Here is an 11,358-nt window from a genome sequence, read left to right on the forward strand (position 1 = left end):
TATAATAATCTGTATATGGATGAAAATGATAGGGTCTCCATGTATCTCTTAGGACATCATATACCCATTACAGATAGTGTAATTTACAGTCTCATAGGAATTACGGAGAAAGAAAGAGGTTATTTTAGAGGCCAATGGGATGAAGTATCAATTGGGACCACTTATTATGAAGCCTTAGAAACCATCTTTGGTAATCCTAATTTGTCTATTCTTCCAAAAAGCTATGAACATTTATTATCTTTCAACACCAAACCGCTTCATCACATCTTGATAAGTATTATAATTCCAAAACAATATTATCACGATAAAGTTAACCAAATGGAAGTAGGAACGATGTATTGGATTATGAAAGGATATGAAAATTGTTTTGACTACCTAATTCAATAAAATATGATTGAACTATCGAAAAAAGATATGATGCTTCCATATGGTGGCCTAATTATAAGACTAATCCATGCTCATGATATAATTATCCCATTTGACGAAGAAGTTATGAAACTAGACAAATTTAATATCATATATAGAAACCTACATTGAAGATTAAGGTGTATATTCATAAATGAGATATGGATTAAATTACCTAGAAGAATTGATCCCCTTCAACTTGAACTAGAACCTGAAACACCAATATTTATGGGTAATCAATCTCCTCCTACTAGTCCCTTTGAGGCAACACCTCTAGCAGAGCAAGTCCACCCCTCATCTATCGACGACATAAGGACTCAAATGGATCGATTTGAACAACGTCAAGATAGATTTGAATAATGTTAAGATCAAATTTTAACTAAGTTGCAGCAGATTTATCAACAACCTAATACTTTGTTTAGATATTTTGACTTGCCATCACCTGAATAAATTGTATGTCTTTTTGCTGATGACAAAGGAGGAGAAGTGGATGAAATTCCTCTCTTTTATTATGTTTACTTTGATGTTGTAATCTTACGTTGTTTACTTTGATGTAATAATCTTAAATTGTTGCTTTGATGTTGAAACTTTAATGTTGAAAACTTCTATGATATTGTGATCTCTTCAATGCTGAAAATTTCTATGATGTTGTGATCTCTTTACCATACAAATGATGCAATATCATATTCTTAATATTATAAACTTTTGAATGCCACAATACAACAATGATGATATTTCATGCAAGTAGTGATGAAATGCTATGTCAAAATATTTTATTATGCATGAAGTGATTGTGTATTTAATATCTTGATGACTTGAAATTATAGTGATGCACAATGCATGTGATTTCTAATTTTGATCAAAGCTTGAATTCAAGGCTATGAATTTAAGTTTGTATGGCATATAGATAGGAGGAGTTAAGATTAACTCATTCACCAATTAGTTATCATCATCAAAAAGGAGGAGATTGTTGAATATCAGATTTTGATGATAAAATCAATTGGTAAATTATTTGACCTAATCTATGTGTTGAGATAAGTATGCAGGATTAATTAGATAGCAGTAAGGCATAAAGCATATGATGGGCCAGAGTCGAAGATTCAGACAATATACTAGGAGTTCGCCGAGAGCTCATCTGAAGATCACCGAGAGTTCATCGAAAGATCGTCGAGAAGTTTATTAGAAGATCGCTAAGAGTTCATTGGGAGTTCGCCAGAAGCATACCGGAAGACTCGCCGAGAAGTTCGCTAGAGAATCGCCGAGAGAAAAATCGACACACCAGACTAATTGCTTAGCTTAATTGTAGTTAAAACATTAAATTGAGTTAGGATTGGTAGGTGATCCCACTAACTCAATTAGGGGCCAATTACGCCCTTCACAGGGCTGATTTAGGCTGGATTGAACAACCCATTCAGCATCTGAAATCACGGCTGGCGATGGCACCGCTTGGGACTCGGTCTCCCAAGTGTTCTGGGTAGTGGTACCATCGATAGTTAATGTTGTCAAGCGATGGTACCGCCTCTATCATGCAGCGGTACCGACTGAGCTCATTCATCGAGCTTTGTTAGGTAGTCGTACTGCCCAGACTAAGCAGTGGTACCGCTTAGTGTCAGTCTACAGGCGATAGTATCGCCCAATAATGACGGTGGTACCGCTAGTACCCCGAAATCCGAGAAAGTGATACTTTTTGGCTCAAATTCAGAAGCCATTGGGGCCTATAAATACCCCGCCCTTTTTTGCATTAAAGGGTAACAAAGTTCAATTGATAGTGTGAAAAATTCTAGTGCTTGGGGTGTTAAAAGTGTTGTAAAAGTGAGAAGTGTGTCCTTCTCCTCCCACTCTTAGCTTTGTAACCATTCAAGAAAAAGAAGTGAGACTTGTAAGGGTTATCTCCTAAACCCGGTAAAAGGAGAAAGAGCTGTAAAAGGTGGTTGGTCTTTGCCTATTGAAAGAAGGCCATTAGTGGACGCTGGTGACCTCAAAGGAGGAGGAATCCGAAAGTGGATGTAGATCACAATGACCGAACCACTCTAAATTCTGGTTTGTATTTCGTCTTGAGTAATTTACCTTTCTTGCAAGCTACTTTACCTTCTTACTGTTTTTTCTTCGCTCTAATATGCTTTTAAGTTAAAATCTTTATGAAATGATTTTCATTGGAATCAGGTTTAATTGAAACGAAGACTTTTGAAACGGATAATTTTTCCGCAGCACTAATTCACCCTTCTTAGTGCCGCTCTTGATCCTAACAACGATGACCGAACCACTATAAATCTAGTTTGCACTTTCTTTCTGTGTTTCATTGCTATTACATTTTGAGTTAATTGCTTAGTTCACTTACTCTAAGTCAAGCATGCTTTCATTATCATTTTCGTCGAACGAAGATTTTCTAAAATCAATGTTTTAATCGAAAGCACTAATTCACCCCTCTCTTAGTGCTGATTTCGGCCCTAACAGTTGGTATCAAAGCCAAGGTTTTTTTTTTTTGTTTAATATCCAAAAGAAATGACTTTTACTAACAATCAAGAGGGTCTTTCTATCACTTATCCTCCTATGTTCAATGGGACGGACTACACATATTGAAAAACTAGAATGAGAAATTTCTTACTTTCTATGGATTTTTATTTATAAAATATTATTGAAAGAGATTTTAAAAAGTTTTCCAAACTAATAAACGAATGGAATGATTTGGAGAAGAAGACTTTCTCCTTGAATGCTAAAGCGATGAATGCTTTGTTTTGTGCTCTTGATAAAAACAAATTTAATTGGGTTTCTATATGTGAAACTGCACATGAGATTTGGCACACACTCGAAGTCAAACATGAAGGTATAAGTAGGGTTAAAGAGTTAAAAATTAATCTTGTAGTTTATAGCTATGAGTTGTTTCGTATGAAACCAAGCGAGATCATTAGAGACTTGTACACTAGTTTTACGGATGTCATCAATGGTCTAAAAGCCCTTGGTAAAAGTTTTTTATTTTTGAACTTATTAACAATATATTAAGATCCCTTCTAAAAAGTTATGATCCTAAAGTAACAACAATATTAGAAATAAAGAACCTAAATAACTTTCCGTTTGAAGAACTTATCAGGTTTTTGATGACCTATGAAATGACGTATATAGCACAAGATGAACTTAAGAACAACCTTCCATAGAAAAGGAAAGACATGATACTTAGAAACAAAGAAGGCCACTTGGGTGAAAACTCAAGTGATGATGATGATGATGATGATAATGACTTGACACTTCTTACTAGAAAGTTTAAAAATTTTAAAAAAGGAACAAAACAAAATAAGACACTAAGAACAAAAGTGAATTAAAAAAGGGCCAAATAATTTGCTATGAATATAAGAAGCCAGAGCACTTCAAAAATGAATGTTCCCAAGTGAAGAAGAAACTACCAAAGAAAAAGAAAGTGCTCAAAGCTACTTGGGATGACTCAAGTGCATCCGAAGACAAGGAGCATATCAACAAAGCTAAAGATGCAAATTATGCATTAATGACATTTGGCAACGAGATATGTAACTCAAACGAATCTTCTTTATCTTACGATGAATTATTTAATATCTTTAATAATTTGTTTGATGATTTTAAATTAGTTAGTAAAAAGTATAAATTATTAAAAAAGGAGCATGTTTCTTTTGTTAATGAATTTGATAAATTAAAAAATGAGCATGATGATAGTCTTTTAGCTCCTTGCACTAAGCGTAAAGAGATAGATTCACTTAAGAATGAAAATATTTTACTACAAAAAATATTATAAAATTTTAAAATATGTAATAAATCTATAAATATGATCCTTGCTAATAAGGGTCATGTTTATAGAAAGAAAGGAATTGACTTTGTGAATAATATTCAACAAAGGTCAACTATATTCGTTAAAAGATCTACATTACATGTCTGAGATAAATATAATTATTTGGTAAATATAGACATTATGCTTATAAATATTCTTTTAGAAAGTATAGTCCATATAAATTAGTTTTGGTTCCTAAAGGAACCTTAAATAACTCAACGCCAATAGTTAAAATATGTAGATCTATTAATAAGGGATCCAAAGTTAAATGGGTACCTAAAAGAAAACCTCATTTCTTGTAGATATATTTACAGTCAAAAGCTAGTTAGTCTTCACCCATTGAAAGAAAACTGTTAGTGATCGCCGGTGACCTCGACAGAAGAGGAATCGAAAGTGGACGTAGGTCATGACAACCGAACCACTATAAACCCGGTTTACATTTTTTTTTTTATGTTTCATTGCTATTACATTCTGAGTTAATTGTTTAGTTCACTTATTCTAAGTCAAGCACATTTTCATTATCTTTTCATCGAACGAAATTTTTTAAAATCAATATTTTTATCGAAAGTACTAATTCACCCCTCTGTTCTCTTATATATATATATATATATATATATATATATATATATATATATATATATATATATATATATATATATATATATATATATATATATATATACTGTTCCACAACTCTTAAAGCCAACAATTATCCAAGAGATAAGGTAACATACTGAAATAGAAGGACAAGGCAAAAATTCTATATGAGTGCAAAAGACAAGCTATCTTTATAGAGGCCATGTCAGTTTAGATCGTTGAAGAAGGGAAGGAATATATATATATATATATATATATATATATATATATATATATATATCTCTTTTTAATGATCTAAACTGATATGATCTCTATAAAGATTATTTGTCTTTTGCACCCATATAGAATTTTTGCCTTGTCCTTCTATTTCAATATGTTACCTTATCTTTTGGATAATTGTTGTGGAATTACTGTTCCCCTTCGATGGACTTTCTTATCGATGGTTACTTTGATATGTATTATAAGCTTATGATTGTCTTCGGCATTGGATTGGTCGCTCGTTTTGGGGAAAGAAAGAAGCAGAAAAATCTAATGGTGATATAGTGTGACACGAAGCGGTGTGGTGTAAATCACGAGGTATAGATGGGAAGTGTTTCGTTGACGCTGTTTATCGCCATCGGTGAAGGGTGGCTCAGGCAGGATTCAAACAACTTTCCTCTACCTCACCTACGTGGGACGCAAGTTTTTAAGTGAGTCCCACACCTACAAAGCGCCACGAAGATGCTGGATCCTGTCGGGACCACGTCATGTGAACCCTCGTGTTCGAAAAGATAGGTGGGGCCCTACACGATGACTCATGATCGTCTATCCTGAGCTCCTGTTTCTTCGCCAATATATCAAATAGAAGAATGCGGCCTCCCAGACAGCTGCTGTCGTGAGCCCCACGTGTTTAGCCAATAGGAACTTGGTTTTTAGTGTTTTTGTATTTGGCATCAGACGCCCCTGGAGGCGGCAGCCAATCGCCCCCGCCGCCGCCCCTGCATATGACGCAATCAATCTTGCCCATGTCCGTTCTTCCAAGCCAACCACATCACGAGTCTTCTCACTCTTGGAGAGACGCACACAGGCCAATATTTTGGTGTCCAAAAAAAAGGAATAAATGTGTTCGGTCATCAGGAGGAGAAGTGATGACTGTATGATATGTTTAGTCGTATACCTCACGCGTACCACTCAAATCGGTTGTCTCCAGAGTTCATTCATCTCTTCTTTTAGCGGACCGTCGTCACCCCCTCGCACTCCTCCCACCGATTGGACCAGCGCCTCCAAACGAGAACTTTCTCGTTTCCTCCTCCCCCCTCCCCCCCAAAAAAAAACACTGCCGCCTTTTGCACCGGCCGCGGGCGGTAGTACACCTAAAGATATATCGATGAAGAGGGAGGGGGAGGTGGTGCGGGTGGGCAAGTACGAGGTGGGGCGGACGCTTGGGGAGGGCAACTTTGCCAAAGTCAAGCTCGCTCGCCACGTCGACTCCGGCCGCTGCTTCGCCGTCAAGGTCCTCGAGCGCAAGCGCATCCTCGACCTCCATACCCACGATCAGGTCCCCCCTGTTCTTATTTCTACTTTAGATGATAGATTAAGATCCTCTTTTGGTGGTTAGATGATAACGATGATGATTAAGGATGAACATTGAGTTCTGTGGCAGATTAAGAGGGAGATTGGCACGCTGAAGCTCCTCAAGCATCCCAACGTCGTCAGATTGTACGAGGTCTGCACCACTCTCTTCTTCTTCTTCTTCTTCTTCTTCTTCTTCTTCCCTATGTCTCGCTGTGGTTTCTGTGGAAGTCAGGGGATGTGTTTGTGGTGTGCGTGTCCTGGATCTCCTCCCCTTGCTTTGACTCGGTCTTCCTGGACCCGCTCGAATAAGAGACAAGTCTCTTCCAATATCCGTTGGTCTACTTGAGTTACGACTTCAGGCACTACTTCTTGACGTGGCCCACATCCCCACGACATTACCCTCCTCGTTGTGAGAGCCGCATCTTCACTCGTTCATCGAAGTCGTTCTGCCGTGTTCATTGTGGCACCTGTTTCTCCTCGCCTTCCGCCACTGACCTCGGGCGTCGACTCTACCTCTCTCTCTCTCTCTCTCTCTCCCCATGGTACACCATGGTGCACGACTCAGTCTCCATCTCGTCGGCTCGGGCTCAATCCGATCATAAGCTTTCCGTGTTCTTCTTGGATATGTCTGATCATCTTTATCAGTCATGGAGATCACAGTTAATTGTTTGCCATGGCTTCTTACGACGCACATGAACTTTCTGTGGTCTGCAGGTCCTGGCGAGCAAAACCAAGATCTACATGGTTCTCGAATACGTCGATGGGGGCGAACTATTTGATAGAATAGTAAGCAACAACGTTTCCTTGATAACCACACATGATTATAGCGTGTCTCAAATTGTTCATCTGTTGTTCCTTTGATCTCAAGGAGTCTAAAGGAAGACTATCAGAACCCGAAGGGCGTAAGCTTTTCCAGCAGCTGATCGATGCTGTCAGCTATTGCCATGAAAAGGGTGTTTTCCATAGAGATCTGAAGGTAAACACAACACAATAGTCTTTGTATTCTAGACATAATGTCAACCTGCATTCCTCTGTAGCTTTCTTGTTCTCTTTTCCATGCTGCGGTTACAGCCAGAGAATGTGCTTCTTGACACACAAGGAAATGCTAAGATCTCAGACTTCGGCCTCAGTGCTTTGCCTCAACAGTTTGGGGTATGCACGTTACATGCTTCCAAGAATGCTTAATGGTGTCTTCTCGTTCGCAACTCGTTCAATTTCTCTTCTGTTGTGTATCAGCATGACGGTTTACTGCACACTACATGTGGGAGTCCGAACTACGTTGCTCCTGAGGTAATAGGAAGTCATTTATATCTAATCTTTGGTCGGAGATGTGGTGAGAGATGTTCTTCGTCATAATCTTTAGGTTATTGCCAACAAAGGCTACGATGGTGCAATGTCAGACATCTGGTCTTGTGGTGTGATCTTGTATGTCATTCTTACTGGATGTCTTCCCTTTGATGACACAAACCTTGCCGTTCTCTATCAAAAGGTGACCGCAAAAAACTCTGCAAAGTCATCTCTTTCTTTTCATATAATGTGCATTTAACAAACTCTTTTCTTGGTTGATTAGATCTTAAAAGGTGATGTCCAGATACCCAAATGGCTTTCGCCAGGAGCCCGTAACTTGATAACGAGAATTCTTGATCCAAATCCTCATACCCGGATGAACATGGCTCAGATCAAAGAAGACAAATGGTTCAAGCAAGATTATGACCCTGCTAAGCCAGAGGAAGATGAAGAAGATATAAGCAGTGACGATGAAGCCTTCTCGATCAAAGAGGTAGAACCACATCACAGCCAATGATCTCTTGTGCTTCCTTTTCCACATCATTTATGGATTGCTCGTTGAAACTGAAGAAGTTGGATGGTTGGTCAAGGTTGCAGAGGCAGAGAGACATGGAGATGCATACACCCATATCAATGCTTTCGAGCTAATTGGAATGTCTTCCTGCCTTGATCTCTCTGGGTTTTTTGAGGAAGAGGTGAGCCTCCAATTGACAGCAATCTTGGAGTTAACCATGTTCTTAATGTTATCCGGTAACCTTAGGATGCCTCTGGGAGAAAGATCAGATTCACCTCAAATTGTCAACCAGAGGAGCTGCTGAAGAAGATCGAGGACATTGTCTCAGGAATGGGATTCCAGGTGCAGAGAGGCCATGGCAAGGTTGGCATCTCAGAGTTCTTCAAATTAACTGACTTCTCTGATCCATTTTTCTCTATCTTCAAAGTGTTTATCCTGTCCTTCGCAGCTAAAAGTCGTGCAACTGTGTGACAGCAAGTCAAGCAGCAGATCCTTTTCAGCTGTTGCTGAGGTACTCTCCAGTAGCCCAAACCTCATGAATATTTTCCATGCACAAGCATTCTCATTGCAGGTTGTCATCTGAAACTTAGGTGTTTGAGCTCGGTCCTTCATTGTACGTGGTGGAATTAAGGAAAACGCAGGGAGACTCTTCCTTATATCGGCAGGCATGATCATCCACCTCTAAAGTTCCTATTACTTGTCAGTGAGAGACAGGAGATCTTACAGCTTAGATCTAATTCCTTATTCTCTATATCCTTACAGCTTTGGGCAAAGCTCTCAGATAACTTGGGAGTCTACAAAAGCCAAGAGGCTTTGACAAAGCAGCCATTGTTGACAGAGCTCACAGGATTAGGAGGGAGTCCTGTTATTGCTGCATGATTTCATGTTGAAGCCCACAAGTATTTTCTTCGATGCAGTAAGCGTCGGTGTGGGAGAATGGAAGCAATACGTTATTCTGTTTGATTGAAACCTATTATTCTCTGTTATATGTTGTCCATGAACATCTAAGATATTAATATTATTCCAATTGAAGGGGTTCGTCATCATATAAAAATTATCGTTGACGGTAAATGGATTGAAGGTATGAGTTCGATCTTATGGAAGCATTATAATACTTCATGATCTATATTGTCAAGAGAATATGTTCTCACCGATGTGGTCTACGGATGTGATGAGCCAATGTAAAAGTACAAATATATAAGGATATCAAATGGATAGAGGTTTACTGGATAAAAATTAGGCTATAAATGATTGACAATCATTTGCATTCCATATATGTTATGATCCTTAATCTATGATTGACAATCATTGAAGGACAATCGATCCTTCTTCAATCTATATAAATATAGAATACCATACATCAATGAGATTGTAACTTTTTACTACATATTTTTTCATGATATCAGAATTTTCTTATCTCAAGCAAGCCTTCTTCCCTTTCCTCTCTCTCTATCTCTCTATGATTGGGGTACCACTCAATCTCGTGCTGATGGCGGTCCCACTAGATCCTTCAATGCCTCCTTGCCACACTTGGTTCAACGAGGGATCCCTGATCAGGTTGTGTCTCCACTCACTAGTGCCTTCTCACAACACCACACGCCATAGGCGTGTCGTACTCCTTATCTACTTGTGATTTTGTCTTCCCCACCAAGGTGTGAAACTGACTGCGACCACTCTTCCTTGTGCGGTTCGAGACATGTGTTCCTCGATGATACTTCAGGCCACGTCTTCTGTTAGGATCGGAACGACACTAAGAGGGGGGGGGGGGGTGAATTAGTGCAGCGGATTAAAATTTTGATTTTAATAAAATCTTTCGTACGTTAAGAACGAAACTTGAGAAATTTAACTTGAAGGCGTATTCTTAAAGTTGCACAGCAAAAGTAATAAGGAACTAAAGCAGTAAGAAGATTTGTAGTAATGTAAATGACAATAATAAAAAGCAAACCAGAGATTATGCCAATTTTTAGAGTGGTTCGGTCAAATGACCTACTCCACTTGCGAGGCCCCTCTTCGATGAGGCTCCCACCTTCCACTAGCAAGTCTCTTGAAATGGAAGGGTAAACACCCCTCTTACAACCTTTTACAAGCAGCTCAACCTCTTACAAATTTTCAATAAGAAAGAAGGAGGAGAACTCTCTAGCAAATTGAAAACAAGACTTGCTAAGACTTTCTTAAGACTTTTCTCTCAATCAAAATGCTTCTCAAAAGTTGTAACCTCAGCTGAGATTTGAGGGGTATTTATAGGCCTCAAGAGGATTCAAATTTTGGGCTCCAAAATTTGAATTCTCTTAGGGTTCCCGGTGCTGGAGGTTCCACCGCCCAGCCAGGCGGTGCCACCGCCCAGCGCTCGGATGCTGGACGGTGCAACCGCCCAGCCAAGGAGGTGTCACCGCCCAGCCAGGCGGTGCCATCGCCTGGCTTTCTGATTCATTGGTTTGGCTTAATTTTAGCCCAAACCAAATCTGACTTTGGGCCCAATTGGCCCCTAACCAGGATATAGGATTATCTCTTAATCCTAATCCTAATTACAGGTGAACTACATAACACAAAAAAAAACATCCTAAGCAAGTTTTTTAACCGCGAACGTCGAGTCTTGTTCCGGCGAGCTTTCCGACGAACTTCTTCCGACGGACTCCCTGCAAGCTCCCAATCTTTGTGATGACTTTAACGAGTAGCCGAGCCTTCTTGGTGATCTCCGCGAGCCTCCGACGATTTCTTCGGCGAACTTCCGACACGTTCCCGATTTCTTCTCGGATGGTTCCGGCAGCATCTCCGATGATTCTTCGGTCTCTTAAACGTCCATCGAGCTCGACTCCGGTATCCTTGCTTTATGTTTTCTGGTTATCGTAGTTAATCCTGCACACTTAACTCAATAATATGGATTAGATCAATTAACCCACCAATTGATTATATCATCAAAATCTGAGATTCAACAATCTCCCCCTTTTTTATGATGACAATCAATTGATGACAGAGTTAAACATAACTCCCCCTATCTATATGCCATATTATGAGAAGATAAAAAACACTTGAATTCCATCCCATTGGATTCAAGCATAACCTGATAAGTTCTAATCGTAGAACTTTATCGTTATCCTCATTAAACAATAGTAAGTACGAAACTTCGATGAAAATCATAAGTTAAATGATACGGGACGAATTTTGCTACGATAGAAGATAAAGATTTTCAATATAAATTTCATGATAC

General features: G+C 39.0%; 1 protein-coding gene across 1 annotated transcript; it reads left to right on the top strand.

The window, feature by feature from the left end:
• Positions 1 to 5,976: 5,976 nt before the first annotated feature.
• On the top strand, positions 5,977 to 9,221 carry LOC103978182 (CBL-interacting protein kinase 1). Its single transcript, XM_009393887.3, has 13 exons — positions 5,977 to 6,332; positions 6,438 to 6,500; positions 7,064 to 7,135; positions 7,218 to 7,325; positions 7,421 to 7,501; positions 7,586 to 7,639; positions 7,713 to 7,838; positions 7,920 to 8,129; positions 8,227 to 8,331; positions 8,397 to 8,513; positions 8,599 to 8,661; positions 8,741 to 8,815; positions 8,913 to 9,221. Exons 1-13 carry the CDS (start codon positions 6,162 to 6,164, stop codon positions 9,027 to 9,029), a joined length of 1,362 nt encoding a protein of 453 aa, XP_009392162.2. The 5' UTR covers positions 5,977 to 6,161; the 3' UTR covers positions 9,030 to 9,221.
• The last annotated feature ends 2,137 nt before the right edge of the window (positions 9,222 to 11,358 follow it).

The sequence above is a fragment of the Musa acuminata genome, chromosome BXJ2-3, assembly GCF_036884655.1.
Source record: "Musa acuminata AAA Group cultivar baxijiao chromosome BXJ2-3, Cavendish_Baxijiao_AAA, whole genome shotgun sequence".
In the NCBI taxonomy this organism is placed as follows: domain Eukaryota; kingdom Viridiplantae; phylum Streptophyta; class Magnoliopsida; order Zingiberales; family Musaceae; genus Musa; species Musa acuminata.

Excerpts from the sequence above, each read along its gene's own strand:
- LOC103978182 (XM_009393887.3), top strand. The coding sequence starts at position 6,162 with ATGAAGAGGGAGGGGGAGGTGGTGCGGGTGGGCAAGTACGAGGTGGGG. Across the intron at positions 7,326-7,420 it reads TTTTCCATAGAGATCTGAAG|CCAGAGAATGTGCTTCTTGA; the intron begins GTAAACACAACA and ends CTGCGGTTACAG. Across the intron at positions 8,514-8,598 it reads TGCAGAGAGGCCATGGCAAG|CTAAAAGTCGTGCAACTGTG; the intron begins GTTGGCATCTCA and ends TGTCCTTCGCAG.